This window comes from Heliconius melpomene, chromosome 10, assembly GCF_056956725.1.
Source record: "Heliconius melpomene rosina isolate 202511_hmr_F chromosome 10, ASM5695672v1, whole genome shotgun sequence".
Lineage (NCBI taxonomy): Eukaryota > Metazoa > Arthropoda > Insecta > Lepidoptera > Nymphalidae > Heliconius > Heliconius melpomene.
Genome location: NC_140398.1, coordinates 10,249,475 through 10,263,836, shown reverse-complemented (window position 1 = coordinate 10,263,836; position 14,362 = coordinate 10,249,475). Strand labels below are relative to the sequence as shown.

The 14,362-nt window shown below is 35.4% G+C and overlaps 1 protein-coding gene across 1 annotated transcript; it reads left to right on the top strand.

Annotated features, from left to right (window-relative positions):
- Window positions 1-70: 70 nt before the first annotated feature.
- On the top strand, window positions 71-13,055 carry LOC146535550 (short stature homeobox protein 2-like). Its single transcript, XM_085191105.1, has 5 exons — window positions 71-1,050; window positions 4,511-4,701; window positions 6,759-6,816; window positions 11,902-12,087; window positions 12,290-13,055. Exons 1-5 carry the CDS (start codon window positions 825-827, stop codon window positions 12,496-12,498), a joined length of 870 nt encoding a protein of 289 aa, XP_085047231.1. The 5' UTR covers window positions 71-824; the 3' UTR covers window positions 12,499-13,055.
- Window positions 13,056-14,362: the final 1,307 nt, after the last annotated feature.

Genomic DNA, 14,362 nt, shown 5'->3' with positions numbered 1-14,362 from the left:
CTTATTTTATTAAAATTATCGGTTTTTTTTACCTGCACTCTGTATTCCTAGTGGTATGACACTTCCGTGCGCCGCTTTCTGCCGAATTCTGGAGGCTTTGCGTGATGAATGGGCGAACTCAACTCTGCACTTTCCCTTGTTACCAGGCCGAGGAAATAAAAATATTGAACGTTAAATTTCCGCGAGTGGGAATCGAACACACAACAATCGTGCGCTCGTGCTCCTGCGTTACGACTGGCCTTTGTTTCTATTTATTTTATTTAAGTTCGTTTAAAAAGAACGACGAACGAAGAAAATAAAAATTTAAATACATTAAAGATAAATTGTATATTAAATGAAGACAGACATTAGAAACAAAAATGATTCATATATTCTTAACACGTACCTACCTATCTTTATTTCGTACTGCACGGCAAACATAACGTATTGTAAACGTCCGTACACAAATATTTCAAATGCACAAAACGTTTCACACCTAAGATTTACATCAGTGCACGACACAAAAGGACCACATAAAAAATTCATTTTCAATATAACGAATAACGATAATGTAGGCGTGTATTATTCGCCGTCGGCAACTTCAGTGTTTCTGCACTGTGAAAACCCTAGGGCGGGCGCGTGCGCGAGACTGGGGCGGGGTTTGATTTCCGCCCTAACTTTGCTGCAACGGGAAAACGTACCAAGTAACTTATTATTAGGGTTTATTTTTAAGTAGGCTTTTTATTTGAGTGGTGGTGTAGGCGTTCGAACCGCCTCCACTGCAGTGTGTTTCGTAGAGCGTGGCGAACGATGGCCGCGCGTGCCGTCGCGTGCTCGAGGCAGTAATGGTGATGGAGCGGCTGGCGGACTTCGTCAGCAAGTCGCTGGAGGGTGGTGAAGCACCCGCACCGCCGCCGGAACCCGGGGACGCTGATGATGTGGACGAAGAAGTGGATATCACTGCACTGGAAGAAAAGGCGCCACCTGCAAAGCGTCCAAGAAATTGGCTTTTGTCGCCTGTACCGGTGCAAAATTACAAAAGAGAAGAGGATGATGATGATCATAAGCACGGTATAGTTGTTTTTTTTTTGTAGTTATATTAATATTAAATTATATTATCTATATTTTTTTTGGGATATCTACTGGATTATAGTATGGATATGACAGAAATCTGAGGACAATTTTTCAATCGCCTTTTTCCTATTACGACAACAGGTGTCTAGATGTTGTCTGTATTACTTTTGTTTAATTCACAAACAAATAGTTTATTTGAAATAACTAAATGTTTAACCAATCATTTCTTATTGATCGGAAGTTTATATTTAATTGCGAATGTTATTTGTAGTTAATAATTGAATTAAGCATGAAATTCTTATGTAATTAGATAATAATTGAATAATACAGGAAGATAAATGTTATTGTATCATTTGGCGCCTTCTCACTTTTTACCGTAAAAGTAGTTTTTTACAGTATGAGGCGTAAAAGAAAAATATATACTATCTAGTATTCCTACTAATGAACGCGATAATCTCAGGAACTATTAACTAGAACTAGTTAATCATTACAATGTAACTCACTATATTTTTTTTTCACAATCAAATAGCCTAATTATATTAGTACCTAGAATAGATGAAAAACGTATAACAAAGAGTTCAATATATATTTAGGTAATATACTAATGGTAGTGTGCATCGAATCCACAACCAGTTACGTTTACAGTAACACTTTGTGTCCGATTTTAAACGTTTTCTGTGTTTTGTAAGAAAAGGAGGTTATCAATTTGACTATAGTTTTATTTATGTTTGTTACCTCATAACTTTTGATTGAGTGAACCAATTTTGGCAATTCTTTTTTTTAATTAAAAGCTGGTGCTTCTCGTCCCATTTTTGGTCCATTTCCGATAATGGTATCTATGAGAAATCTTAAGTTTGCATTAAATATGTGCCCGACAAATGGACCAATGACGCAATATCCCGCCAACCGATTACGATGATTCTTCCAGGGTAGTTTGATAAAAGTTGTTTAGGTTCTTATTACGGAATCTGATTGAAATTGAAGAAGTCGGTTTTTTTGTTAAAAAATATAATTTTATCGATTATAGACCGTACCCACATCCGTACAGCTAGACACAGTACCATGGTTGCCTTAATTTTAAATTATTTATATTTGTTAGCGAAAAAAATTATGCATAGTTTTGCTATATTAAATTTCACTATATTAAATTTACTTTATTAAATAGCCAATCCGTTGTGGTGCTAAAATTTTAAATTTCACGTGAGTGTCACGCTCAACAACTTTCTTTAACGCAGCCTTTCATTATTTTTTATACCTATGTTTTATTTTTACCTGGACTTTTATAGTTATCACACTTAATTTCTTATATGCACATCTTAAATGAAAGATTCAATTTATATTTGAGAAAAGAAATCGCCCAAGAACAGACAATATGTTAAAGGAAAAGGGTACCAAATAATGAAAGTGCGTTAAACCCTTGAAAAACCTGAAGAATTTATCAGACCAATTTAGATCTGCCTCGTCAACTTTTTAAAAGCGTTTGACTCGGTTAAGTGCCCAAAACTATAAAGGTTCCTCCTGGTCATAGGTGGCCAGAAATGTTACTGATACTCCTAAACAGTTTTACGATTCTATGTACGGTACAGCCTCTTTCGAGACCGATGGTGAACTATCTAAGAATTTGCATCCCATCTCGGGAGTACTTCAAGGTTGCATCATATCGCCTCTTTATGAAAATAACTTGTTATGACGATCATTCTTGAAAATTCGTCTGAAATAATCAGTATTGGAGGCTACTGAGTATCAATAGTGCTTGAAGCACAATTTTCTATTAGGATATCTATTAATGAAGTCAAACGGTACATGGCTATTTCGAGATCATCTCCATAGACAAGCCGAGGAAATTATTATGGATCATCACTAAAGCCACACAAATCCGATTAGTTTTGTTCGGTCCAATTTTGCTGCACACGTAGTACTCCCATAAGCATACAGTTATGAAATTTGGCACAAAGTGAAAACTTACAATACAAATAAAGGAAAAAATACGAAAAGTTTTATTTTTATATTTCATAGATATCAAAAGAATAAATGCTCAAAGAAAAAGTCCTTTAAAATCGCAAGAAGGTATTTTTCAATTATCTTTATGATGAAAATTTTTCAAAAATAACATCACGTAATTAAAATTATTTTTAAATAAATTACCTATGGTTTATTATGTATTTATAATCAAACTACTAACAAACTGTGCTACTAAAAATGCGCACGACGCGGACTTTCATTAACAGTATATAAAGACATATGTAAGTAGTCTTAACTCCAAAATAAAATATCTAATTATAATTAAATTTATGGATGAACTGACACGTAATTCGTACCTTTTGAGCTCTGAATTGTGTTATAAGTTCTGTTTAATAACAATAAGCACTTCTTTAGTGCTTTATAATATACCTATAATCAAAATTAACGGATGATATTGAAAAATACTATTGACTACTAGGTACTTAGGCCTCTCAAGCTCTCTAAATAAAGTTTTATGATCTGCTATTGCTGTTACTTCTAAGACTAGGTACTTCTATGTTTTCTTTAATAGTTTTATTAAGGTGTATTGTCATTATAATCTAGTTATTGTAATAAATAATCCTATTATTTAAAATTAAAATTAAATTGTTAGGTTATAAATAAGATACTAATGATTAATATAATATTTACAACCTAATAATTTATATTACACAAAAATATCATAAATTAATTGCCCAGAAGACTTTATTAATAGCTTTTAGGGAAAGTTAAGAACTTCGAATGATATAAATCATTGAGTATCTAATGGGTATACTCTGAACTCCGTTCGACAATTAATCACCGTTCGCGAGTCTTAGATGTTCAAGGAGTTAAAATACCCCGGGGACGAAAGGGGAGAGGGTGTGGCCCGCAGCGCCGCCCACGTTTGGATAATCCCTCCATTTACATAATTGCCGTATAAAAAGGAGAGCTTCCCAATTTGCTAAATTGCTTCAAACGACATCTTAAACGTATCGCCAGCTCGTTCGTCATCGTCTCGGGCGCTCCACCGTGCGCCGTCCCCGACTCGATTAGCACTTTGATTCTCTCAATGGCAATCTATTCGATTAAGTAGTTCCGTTTCACTACTACTTATTACAATTGGTAATTTAGTTAACAATTTTATACTACTCGTACAATCTAGTATCGTATCTACTCGTACAATAAAAATGATTTCAATATGATAAATATTGAAATAATTTTTATTTCCTACAACTACGGAAACCTATACTCAAAATTTCCTTCAAGGAAACGTAAATATGTTGGTTATTGTACGTACTAGTACGAGGATTTTAAACATGTTTCTAAAAACATGCCTTTTCTAGTACTGAAAACAGATTCAAGATTTTTTATGTGTTTTTAGACAGTGAAAATATTATAATGATGATGATGTTTGTGAAACATGATGTTTATTACTATGATATTATTCCAACTTAAAAGCTTATTTTCTCTTTAGATTTTACTGATAAATCAAATGGTGGCCTGAGCAATGGAAACGGTGGAGGAAAACAGCGACGTTCTCGAACTAACTTCACCTTGGAGCAGCTTGGTGAGCTGGAGCGGCTTTTTGATGAAACTCACTACCCTGACGCTTTTATGCGTGAGGAACTAAGTCAACGTCTTGGCCTGAGTGAAGCTAGAGTACAGGTAATTAAAAATAAAAAAAGAATTGTCTTAATTTAAAAAAAATGTAGAATGTTACTTCAAAAATACATTCAAATTGTAAGTATAACTATTAACTATTTACCATTCCCATATTTATGTATGAACATTGAACATATATTAAACAATGGATAAACGTAGGTCCACATTACACAACACTTCAAAATCATCACGTGCGATATCAATTAGTAACAGGGGCTCCCCCAGCAGGCGTACAGTATCTGCGACCCTCATTATTAATGCACGTAATTACCTCCTAACAAGTGTGCTATCGGCCATATATCGCTATTAGCGCCTAATTTCTCCATTAAGTATAACTTTAACGTAGAAACAGATTGACAATGATACTTAAATACAATGGATTATTCTAGATACTCTTTTATATACCTACTACATAAATAGTAATTAGAGTTAAATGAATAATACACTCGAGTTGATTGAACCTACTTCTTTTTGGAGTCGGTTAAATAGTGTAGTGTGGCTTTATATCCAACCGGTAGTATAGAAAATGAGAAAAATGTAAGTATCTGAGAGTAATGAAAAAAAGTAAGCTATCAGTGTTGCGCTTTTATTAAACCCAACAAGAAGTAAAATCTTTTAAAATATTAACAACAAGATGCATTATCTATGTATCCATTTAATTTCCTCACTAAATTATGTAACGACCAACAAGTTCTGGTTTATTGGCAATACATTGCGATTAGTGACCGATCAGTGTTAAGTGGCTCGTCGGTCGTCCTCGTCCGGTACCGCGGGGGGGACCCAATAAATAGATAAAAGCTTCTGACCCTCGCACTACATCTTACCTAGTGTCAAGTGAAAATACTTGCTTGCATTTTATTTCATTTACTTTATTTTTATTTGTAACTCGGTATTAATTAATTTAACGTGAGAGTTAAAACTCTCCGTACGGAGGAGGTTATCAAGCCTTAGATTAGAGAGGTAGTTTGTTATAGGCTATAGTTCTATACTGATACTATTGTTTTGGTTTCTGTTATGAAGGTTACTCATAAAATATACAAAAATACTTAAATGTATCAAATACCTACATTTTATTTTATTTGGCCTTTATAATAAGATTCCAAAATGTAAGAGTATAAGCTCTGTGCATCCTTATTACACTTATTTGCAAAGTAAACGTTTAACTTAAAGCTTAAACATCTGCTTGGCTCGACTCTACATTTATACAAACTGTCGCATCTATAGCTGACGAGCGGCGACCAATATCTAACTAGGGGCGAATTCATTAGCTTTGATTACATTAGACAATTCCGACTAAATAGCAAGCAAACATGTAAATTTACCTTCATTTTATGCTAAATATTCCTATTGGTATACACGCGGCGTTATCAAATTAAACTTCATGTTTTGTGACCTGGAACCCAAATGTGTTAGAGAGCGAAATTTTCATATATCAGAATCCACTTTCATTATTTTAGTAATAGATACTCTATGCACTAGCATAGTTAGCCGCCGTAGCGGCGTAGACAACTATACGCGATGAGTGTAGGTTTAAATCACATTTAGGATGTCTACACTTATAATAGGTAGTTGTTACAGAATATCATCTATCATACAATAGAATATGAAATAGATAATTTGGTGATATTGTAAAGTGATCATAAAAGTCAGACCGTCTATTGACAATCTTCAACTTTTTATTGCAGACGGAATTTTATTTGTCTAATAAATAAATATATTATGTAAGTAGGTACTAGGTAACATCTAAACACAGTAAGAATCCTAATATGACATTTAATTATATTTTTTGCTTCTTGCTTTCGCTAAACATATGTCCAGTAGCCCCTGGATAAAATATTCTGCGATACAGTAGGCATTGTATCCCTCTGTCTGCATGCAATCAGCTCGGCACGTGCCCTCCTCGCTAATGCGGTTAACCGTGTTTGGCTGTTTGCCTGCGAGTCCGCCGCACTGTTTGTGCACGTCTGTGTCGCTGTCGGAGTACACCAGTTCGTATCTAGATGCATAAGATTATGTATTTGCCTAACACTAGTAACTCTAAAACTATATTTTATCTGCAGGTGTGGTTTCAAAACCGTCGCGCCAAATGCCGAAAACACGAAAGTCAGATGCACAAAGGTAGGAGAAAAAATTGTTTGCTATAATTGGTTTTAGTCTTATCCCAAATAGCAGCGAGGTAGGCAGAGAGAACCTAGTTGTCAATTCTCTCCATTCTCCTCTTTCCGCTCGAATTCGAGACGTTGCCTATTGACTGGCAAAATTCAATGCTGCACTTCGTTTTGCCAACGCGAGTATGTGGAAATAACTTATCCATCCTATTGGAAGCTGAACTTAGATCTTCGCGCTTATCTGATGCTGTCCCACTGCTCACTACGTGCTTAAAAATATAGGTATATCTACAATCTATATATATATAAAAGGACTTGTCCTCACTGACTGAGGTAAGACGCACGCACAGCCGTAACCGCTGATGGTAGGAACGTGAAATTTGGACAAATGTTTACTTTCGTAATCTGGACATCCATTAAGAAGGGATTTTGAAAAATTTTAACCCTAAAGGGGAGAAATAGGGGTTGAAAGTTTGTATGGAAAAAAAATTAAATCGGCACCGATTTTTATAAAAATTGAAATTCAGACTCTTAAACGTATTTAATTGAACACGTGTTTCATCGTTTTCTAGAATTCCTCCTCTAAGGGTGCATGTGAGGGGTTGAAAATTTGTATGGAAACATCTTTAAAACGCCAGCGATTATTATAAAATTTGAAACTCAGACTCATATAAATATTTAATTGAAAATGTGTTTCATGGTTTTCTAGAATTCACTCCCTAAGGGTGCAAATATGGGGTTGAAAGTTTGTATGGAAAAATCTTTAAATCGCCACCGACTCTTTTAGACTCTTAAAAATACATTAATTGAACACATATTTCGTGGTTTATTAGAATTCACCCTTAAATACGCAAGCGAAGCTGCGCGCGTCCGCTAGTATAAATATATAAGACTATTTAAAATAAAAATGAATGACATTCACAACAACAAAATGTACGACAGCTTAGTTAACACAGATGATAATGAAAATCTTAATGGATATAAATGTTCGAACAGTGTATTATGCTAAATAAATTCTCCGCTTAATGTAGTCGAAAACTAGAAATTGCAAATGATTCTGGCAAACTACTTCCCCCAAGTTGGCATCGCTGTGCACAATGACACCCGCTCAACTGAAAATGTAATACGATTACATGCAACTATTTTAATGTGATTTACGAATTTATTTAAGCTCAAGTCTGTGTAATAAATGATAAGATCTGCGTAAATTAATTATAATATAATTGTGAACTTGTGAAAAATATTCAATTGTATTATCAATGTAATAGAAATACTTCGTAATTTGTTTTTAGCTTAACGCTGTATTCCACAATATAGCATAGCTAACACGCAGAAGGAAAAAAGTGTTAAGACACTCCGTCCCCATTTCATCACTTTCGTTCTCCACTTTCCTTGCGTAACTTGCGTAACTGAATGCTAATCGACAGTCTATTCATCTATGTTGTCTATATAAAACAATAGTACTGAAAACATATTTTTTCTGTGCAATCCGCAATTATTTGAATGATAGTGTCTCCGATCAAACATATCTAGTAAACTATACTAACCCAATAACGTTGAGTTAGATATATTTTAATATAACGTTATTCAATATAATATTTAATTCTTTTATTTGCATGTCATAACATGAAGGGAATAAATAATGAATAAGGGATGATGATATCTAATTGTTAAAAATATGAACATGAAAATGAACACTGGCATGTAAATGTTAAAATTGTTGACCTAAGTACTATTAAAATAACTTTATAAATGTAATACCAAAAAGCTCAGCATCACAGCACTGCCCCGGCAGCGGCATAGCATTACGTATTCTCCATCACTCCGTCTAACTTGATTACAGTTCCCGCTGGCGCCGCGCCGATCTGACTCTAACAGTTTTTTAATTCGACCATAACTCACACGGATGAATAATTAATCCGGGCCGGCGGGAATCGGCGTGAATCGCGATTCGGTAAAAAACGCGCGAGCAGTCCACGTGAAGCGATAAATATTCGGAACGGCACAACCCACTTACCGATTGAGCCATCTCTCGGACTATGGAGTATGGTCATTAACTAACGCCCATAAACAGACCTTTAGTCATATTTTGTTCAATAGATATACTTGCTTATTGGTAATATTGATATTGATATAGTGGTTTTTTTTAACATACCTACAAATGAAAGAATTCTACAGATGTTTTTGTATGTAGCGACTGTTTTAGGTAGATATTTCATGAATATGACATTAGATATTTTTTGATTTCATAATGTCTTATAAATCGATGAACTCTAGTTGCAGCACACTCGAAAAACATGACTCGTCTTATTCTTAAGAGATTAACGCAATATCAAATAAAATAAGAAGAGAACCAAAGTGTAGCTTAAATTAATTATAAACAGCAAATAATTACATAAACATTTACAATAGTTTGAAAATGTATGAAAATTTATAAAACCGTCAACGTCATCTGCCCGTTCGCGGCGGTCATACTCATACTATACCACCCGTAGGCTAGGTCATTTGGAATCAGTGACATCTCCTTAATTATTTATTAGAATGTAATACACTAAACTATAATTTCAATCTAGATAAAATGCTAAAAGTGACTATTATATTTATTTTCATAAGGATGAATATCAAAATGTCGCGGTAACGGTTGCGTAGCGACGCGACGGTTGTTATTAACATGGCAGAATAAATTGCATGTCAAATTAAAATATACTTTAAAATATATTAGTATATATGTGTAATGTAATGTTATATAGCCTATAGCACTTCTGGAGAATGCAGCTTTCATACAAAACAAAAACAATGAAAATCGGACCAGTAGATCCAGAGATCTTAGCGTTCAAACAAACAAACAAACAAACAAACAAACAAACAAACAAACAAACAAACAAACAAACAAACAAACAAACTCTTCCGCTTTATTATATTAGTATAGATTAGTTTAATGTTTTTATTCTAATTTATTATTATATATGGAATCAATTAGGTTAATAATACTTACACAAAAACTAGTAAGTATTTAATATTTTTCGTGACAGTTTTATTTTGTGAAAGTGTTAAGTGAATACTCGTATACGAATTAATTATTACCAGAAATCTCTATTACGATGAAATGAAAGGATATGTAATCTGTGACAATCACGCGTTTTGCGGTGAGTGAGTGGCACTCGCTCGGCGCGGTAGTCGGACTCGGTGGGGGCTCGTCAGCAAAGCGAAGGTGACGGGCAGCCGACTACTTCAAGATTACACATTCCCGTGATTGCAAGCTCCGGGAACCGCTAAACAGAGCGTAAAGCGAAAAAAGCCGCTCTCCGGAATCGAATAAAATGATTCCCCGCGGGAGCCATTCGGACGCAATCCCGCCGTCCCCTGCTAAATGTCTTATTAACTTATGTGCACCCACCTCCCCCCCCCCCCTCCGCCGCCCTCGCCGCCTAACGCGAGAACAATCATGTAAAGTGAAATGAAACGGTTATTTGTTATGTTTTGCCCCTTTGCGAAGCGCCGTGGTCCGTGATTACAAATATTGTTATCGATTCATATTCGCACAATTGCTAGTGGTTTTGCGTTTTGCTGCAGCTATAATTTAATATCCGCACTACATTTGGTTTATATTTGACTAGAGTTAAAATTATTTATTATTACATTTTTGCTATTTTATTGTTACTCTAACGTAAAACATATAAACTTTATGACAACATAATTATTAGGAATAAACTCAAATTAAATTAATTTACTTAATTAAAAACCTATAAACTAAATTACGCCCAGACATTAATGCATAAAGACAAATTTCGTTAGACTACTCTTATTTTATAAAATGAATGAAACAAATAAAAGTCATATTTTAAGTAACCTGCCCTATAAATCATAACTCAAAGCAACAGAATCTTCATAAAATTAAGAATTCATTTTTAACGAAGAAATGAATCTCGGCCGAGCACCACCCGTTATAAAAATAATAACAGACGTAAAATTCGCGAAAAGAAAAAAAATACAAACGCCTAATTGTTCCCCTGTTCATGAAATTGTAAAGTTATTTGCACTACGAGGGTGGCGGAGTTTTATTACGCAGAAACCGCTGCAAAGATGTTTCCTACGCTTTAAAATACGAGAGCGCGAATGCCCCGCACAGCTTACCTTATAACTCGATTAAATTAAACAACTCAGAGTTAATCAAATAAATGCACGGCCGCCGCAGGGGCGAAGGGCGGGGGCCGCTAGGGCGGTCGTCAGGGCGGGCGGGGGCGCCGGACGCACGAGCTCGTATTTATGTCGGCACTTCTCGAAAGTAATTCGGTGTCAAATATGGAAATAACTCATACGCGCAGGGAGCATTCATTTTGATAATGTCGACGGGCGACCGGAGAGTCGTTGATTTACACGTAGCGCTCGTCCTACCCGGCACCCGCTGCATTTACGATGTAATATGTTGTTGTGTGTAATATGTATGTGTATTTGTTTATGTTGCAATCATGTCAACTGAACAATTACGTTATATATTGAATAATTATATTATAAAATGTATCCAATATTAAAACGTAATTGTGATTATTAATTTAGTAAAACATTTATCCTTATCTATGTATGTACATTTTCTTTGTTACACCCGTAAGAATTACGTAGTACAAGCCAAAGTATTCGATAGTCTTAATATTAATTAATATAAATTATTATTGAAGTGAGCGATAAATTAAACTAATGAATCTCGTGTAGACGGTTCGCCGAACGCCTTAAGTCGAGTAGATCCGCGTTAATTTATTAATTGCGTACTTTGCCCGAAGTGGGCCATAAACAACGAATCTCACTTAATTTACGAGCAAATTATGCTTTACTTAAATATCAATTTAATTAAGTGAACTTCGGAAAGGATCTCGCCGGATTTGCGTTCGGCGCGCTCGTTTGTCTCTGACGATCGGGACGGATCAATGCGATACCACTCCGGTGGTGCGTTGCTGTATTTTGTTATAACTAATGACTAACAAATTTAAATCAAATATAATTAAGTAATTAAAGTGCGTTCAATAATATGTCTTTAAGTGATACGCAAGTAGTAGCAAGTAGTAGAAGATTGTTATAATTAATCGTCTTTTTGATATAGGTTTGCTGGTAGGCGGTGGCGGAACTCCGTTAGAGCCGTGTCGCGTGGCCCCGTACGTGGCGGTGCCGCGGCTGTCGAGCGCCACGCCGCGCGCGCCGCCGCCGCTGCCGCTCGCACCGCACCCGCCGCCCACGGCCTTCGCACCCTTCGACTCCGCGCTGCTGTCGGCTGCGGCCCAGCAGGTCAGTTGTTATGTTGTTTAATACTCATAAGGGAAAGAGTTGATTAATAGACACAAGACAGATTGATAGAGGCAAAACTGATAGTAAAATATTATGTTGAGATCTCCTCTGTGATCTTTTTGAAGCTATCACTAGCGGTGTCAAGATTAAAAACAATCATGAAAATGCTATGCTAAAACAAGTAAGACATTGTCATAAATTATAAGACATAATTTTTCATCAGTATGCAAGTGCAGCGGCGGCTGCGGCGGCCGCCCTGTGCCCCCCGTACGCCGGGCTGGCGGCGCTGGCGGCGCGCTGTCGCTCGTCGTCCATAGCGGACCTGCGCCTGAAGGCGCGGCGACACGCGGCGGCGCTGGCGGCCGCGCGGGCCTCTACGCCGCCCACCGCGCCGTCCCCCACGCCCGACACATAGCCCACTATGAAAAAACTGTCATTGTTACGCCATAATGTTTTTATTAAATTACATTTTATAATACGAATAAAATAAGCAAACGCAACTACTTGAACTTCGAAACCATTTTCACATTTGAATCTATAATATGTGTTTCATTAGTTTTGAAATTTAATTAAAACATACTAAGTATACTCATATGTTGTTAATAAGAATGTGTACCAGATGATACAATAATAATTGAAGTGAAGCCGCAAAATGGAGGAGTGAATTAAAATATTATATTATTCGACCAATGAGTAAAGTTATATCGGAAATGTATTTCTAAATGAATTAACTGTGATAGCGATGAGTGTTTGAAAGAAATATGATGATCTCATTAATTTAATTTTTAAAATTGGTTATGTACTATATTATAAATATTTTAGGCTTTGTATCGATATGTTACGTCTAAATCTTAACTACTAAAATAAGAATACTGTAAATATAAAAAAAATATTTAACTTCCGTGCTTAGATATTTATTTAATAACTACTAAACACTTCAATGATGAAGGATCAAGGCTCTGTTTATAGTTATGTACCTACCTACTAAAATAATATTAATTATATAATTAGAATTGAATAACTGTGTTTTCTTTGTATCTAAACTTCTTTAAGGACAGACGGGACATTTTTGTTTATATTTATAGGTAAGATAATAAAAAATACGTAGTTAAATATATAGGTTTAGCTATAGTAGTAAAACAGTTTGTAATTCAATGATGTTGCGGTTTCTTAACGACCCGAAGTAACCAGGGTTGTAAATATTTTCCTACAAGGCTCTATCACAAAAACCATGCTGCAGCATGTTTTTTTCTTTATTTTCTCATTAGTTTAGTAATAGCATAAGTTTTCGCAATAATTATATTTTTATTAGATTTGTCTATATTCATTATGGTATATATTTTATTTATATTGATCGGTAGCCCTAGTTGTGACTGGTACAAAAGAGATTTATGGTTTGTATCAATTGTTTCTAGATTTGCAGTAGTGATTGATGGTCTGATGGTGATAGAGCCTAGAGCGTCCAGAGCGAAGTCTAAAATGAAATTACCAATGAAATCTTTTGCTTATTATTTTTATATATATAATCTATTCATCACATGGTACTATAGTTTAAAAATGATCATGATGATGATACTCCATATGTTTATTAAACGTGACAAACATAGAAAAATGAGACATTATTCTTTTTCGTGTGTTTCGTCGCACTAAACAATTTAGGAATACTTAACACTGTACAATACTTTATTGAATTGATAATTTTATTATTATATAAATACTATAACCAAGATTACTGAAAAAATCATATTGTTGTATCAATAGATGCAATATTGTAAATAAATATTTTGTTACAAAATACAAAAAATACATTTTTTTAAGACGTGTCATGACGTGACGTGGGTTATACTTTAAACGACAACGTGCCGGGCTTCGTTCAAGCAGACTCGAACACGTTCCCCGTGTTTGCGTAAGCTGTTAAAAAAGCCCGCCCTCGCATCGGGGCGCCCAATTACGACGGCGACGTTGCTGATTGGGCGTAATCGTGTTAGCATCGGAGACAAATATACTGAACTGAACCCGGCCACGTTGCGTCCTTGCCACATGCCTACATCATGATCAGACGTCTATTCTATAATTAAAGTCTGTATGTTAATATCTGTACGTATCAATAATAACAATCAGCCTTGCTTACTTACTTATTACATTATTACCGGGCGGTAGGCTATCGTGGCGTAGTGAGACAGCGTCGGGGTGAAAACGCAATGATAATGGGTTTGATTCCACTCAGGGGACTCTGGAAAGGCGTCCCCCAAGGCTGCGTGGTATGAGTTCTTCTGCAT

What these genes read in the sequence shown, in the direction of transcription:
- LOC146535550 (XM_085191105.1), top strand. Translation starts at nt 825, where the DNA reads ATGGTGATGGAGCGGCTGGCGGACTTCGTCAGCAAGTCGCTGGAGGGT. An exon ending in TGAGTGAAGCTAGAGTACAG is followed by an intron (nt 4,702 to 6,758) that starts GTAATTAAAAAT and finishes TTTTATCTGCAG; the next exon opens with GTGTGGTTTCAAAACCGTCG. An exon ending in CGAAAGTCAGATGCACAAAG is followed by an intron (nt 6,817 to 11,901) that starts GTAGGAGAAAAA and finishes TTTTTGATATAG; the next exon opens with GTTTGCTGGTAGGCGGTGGC.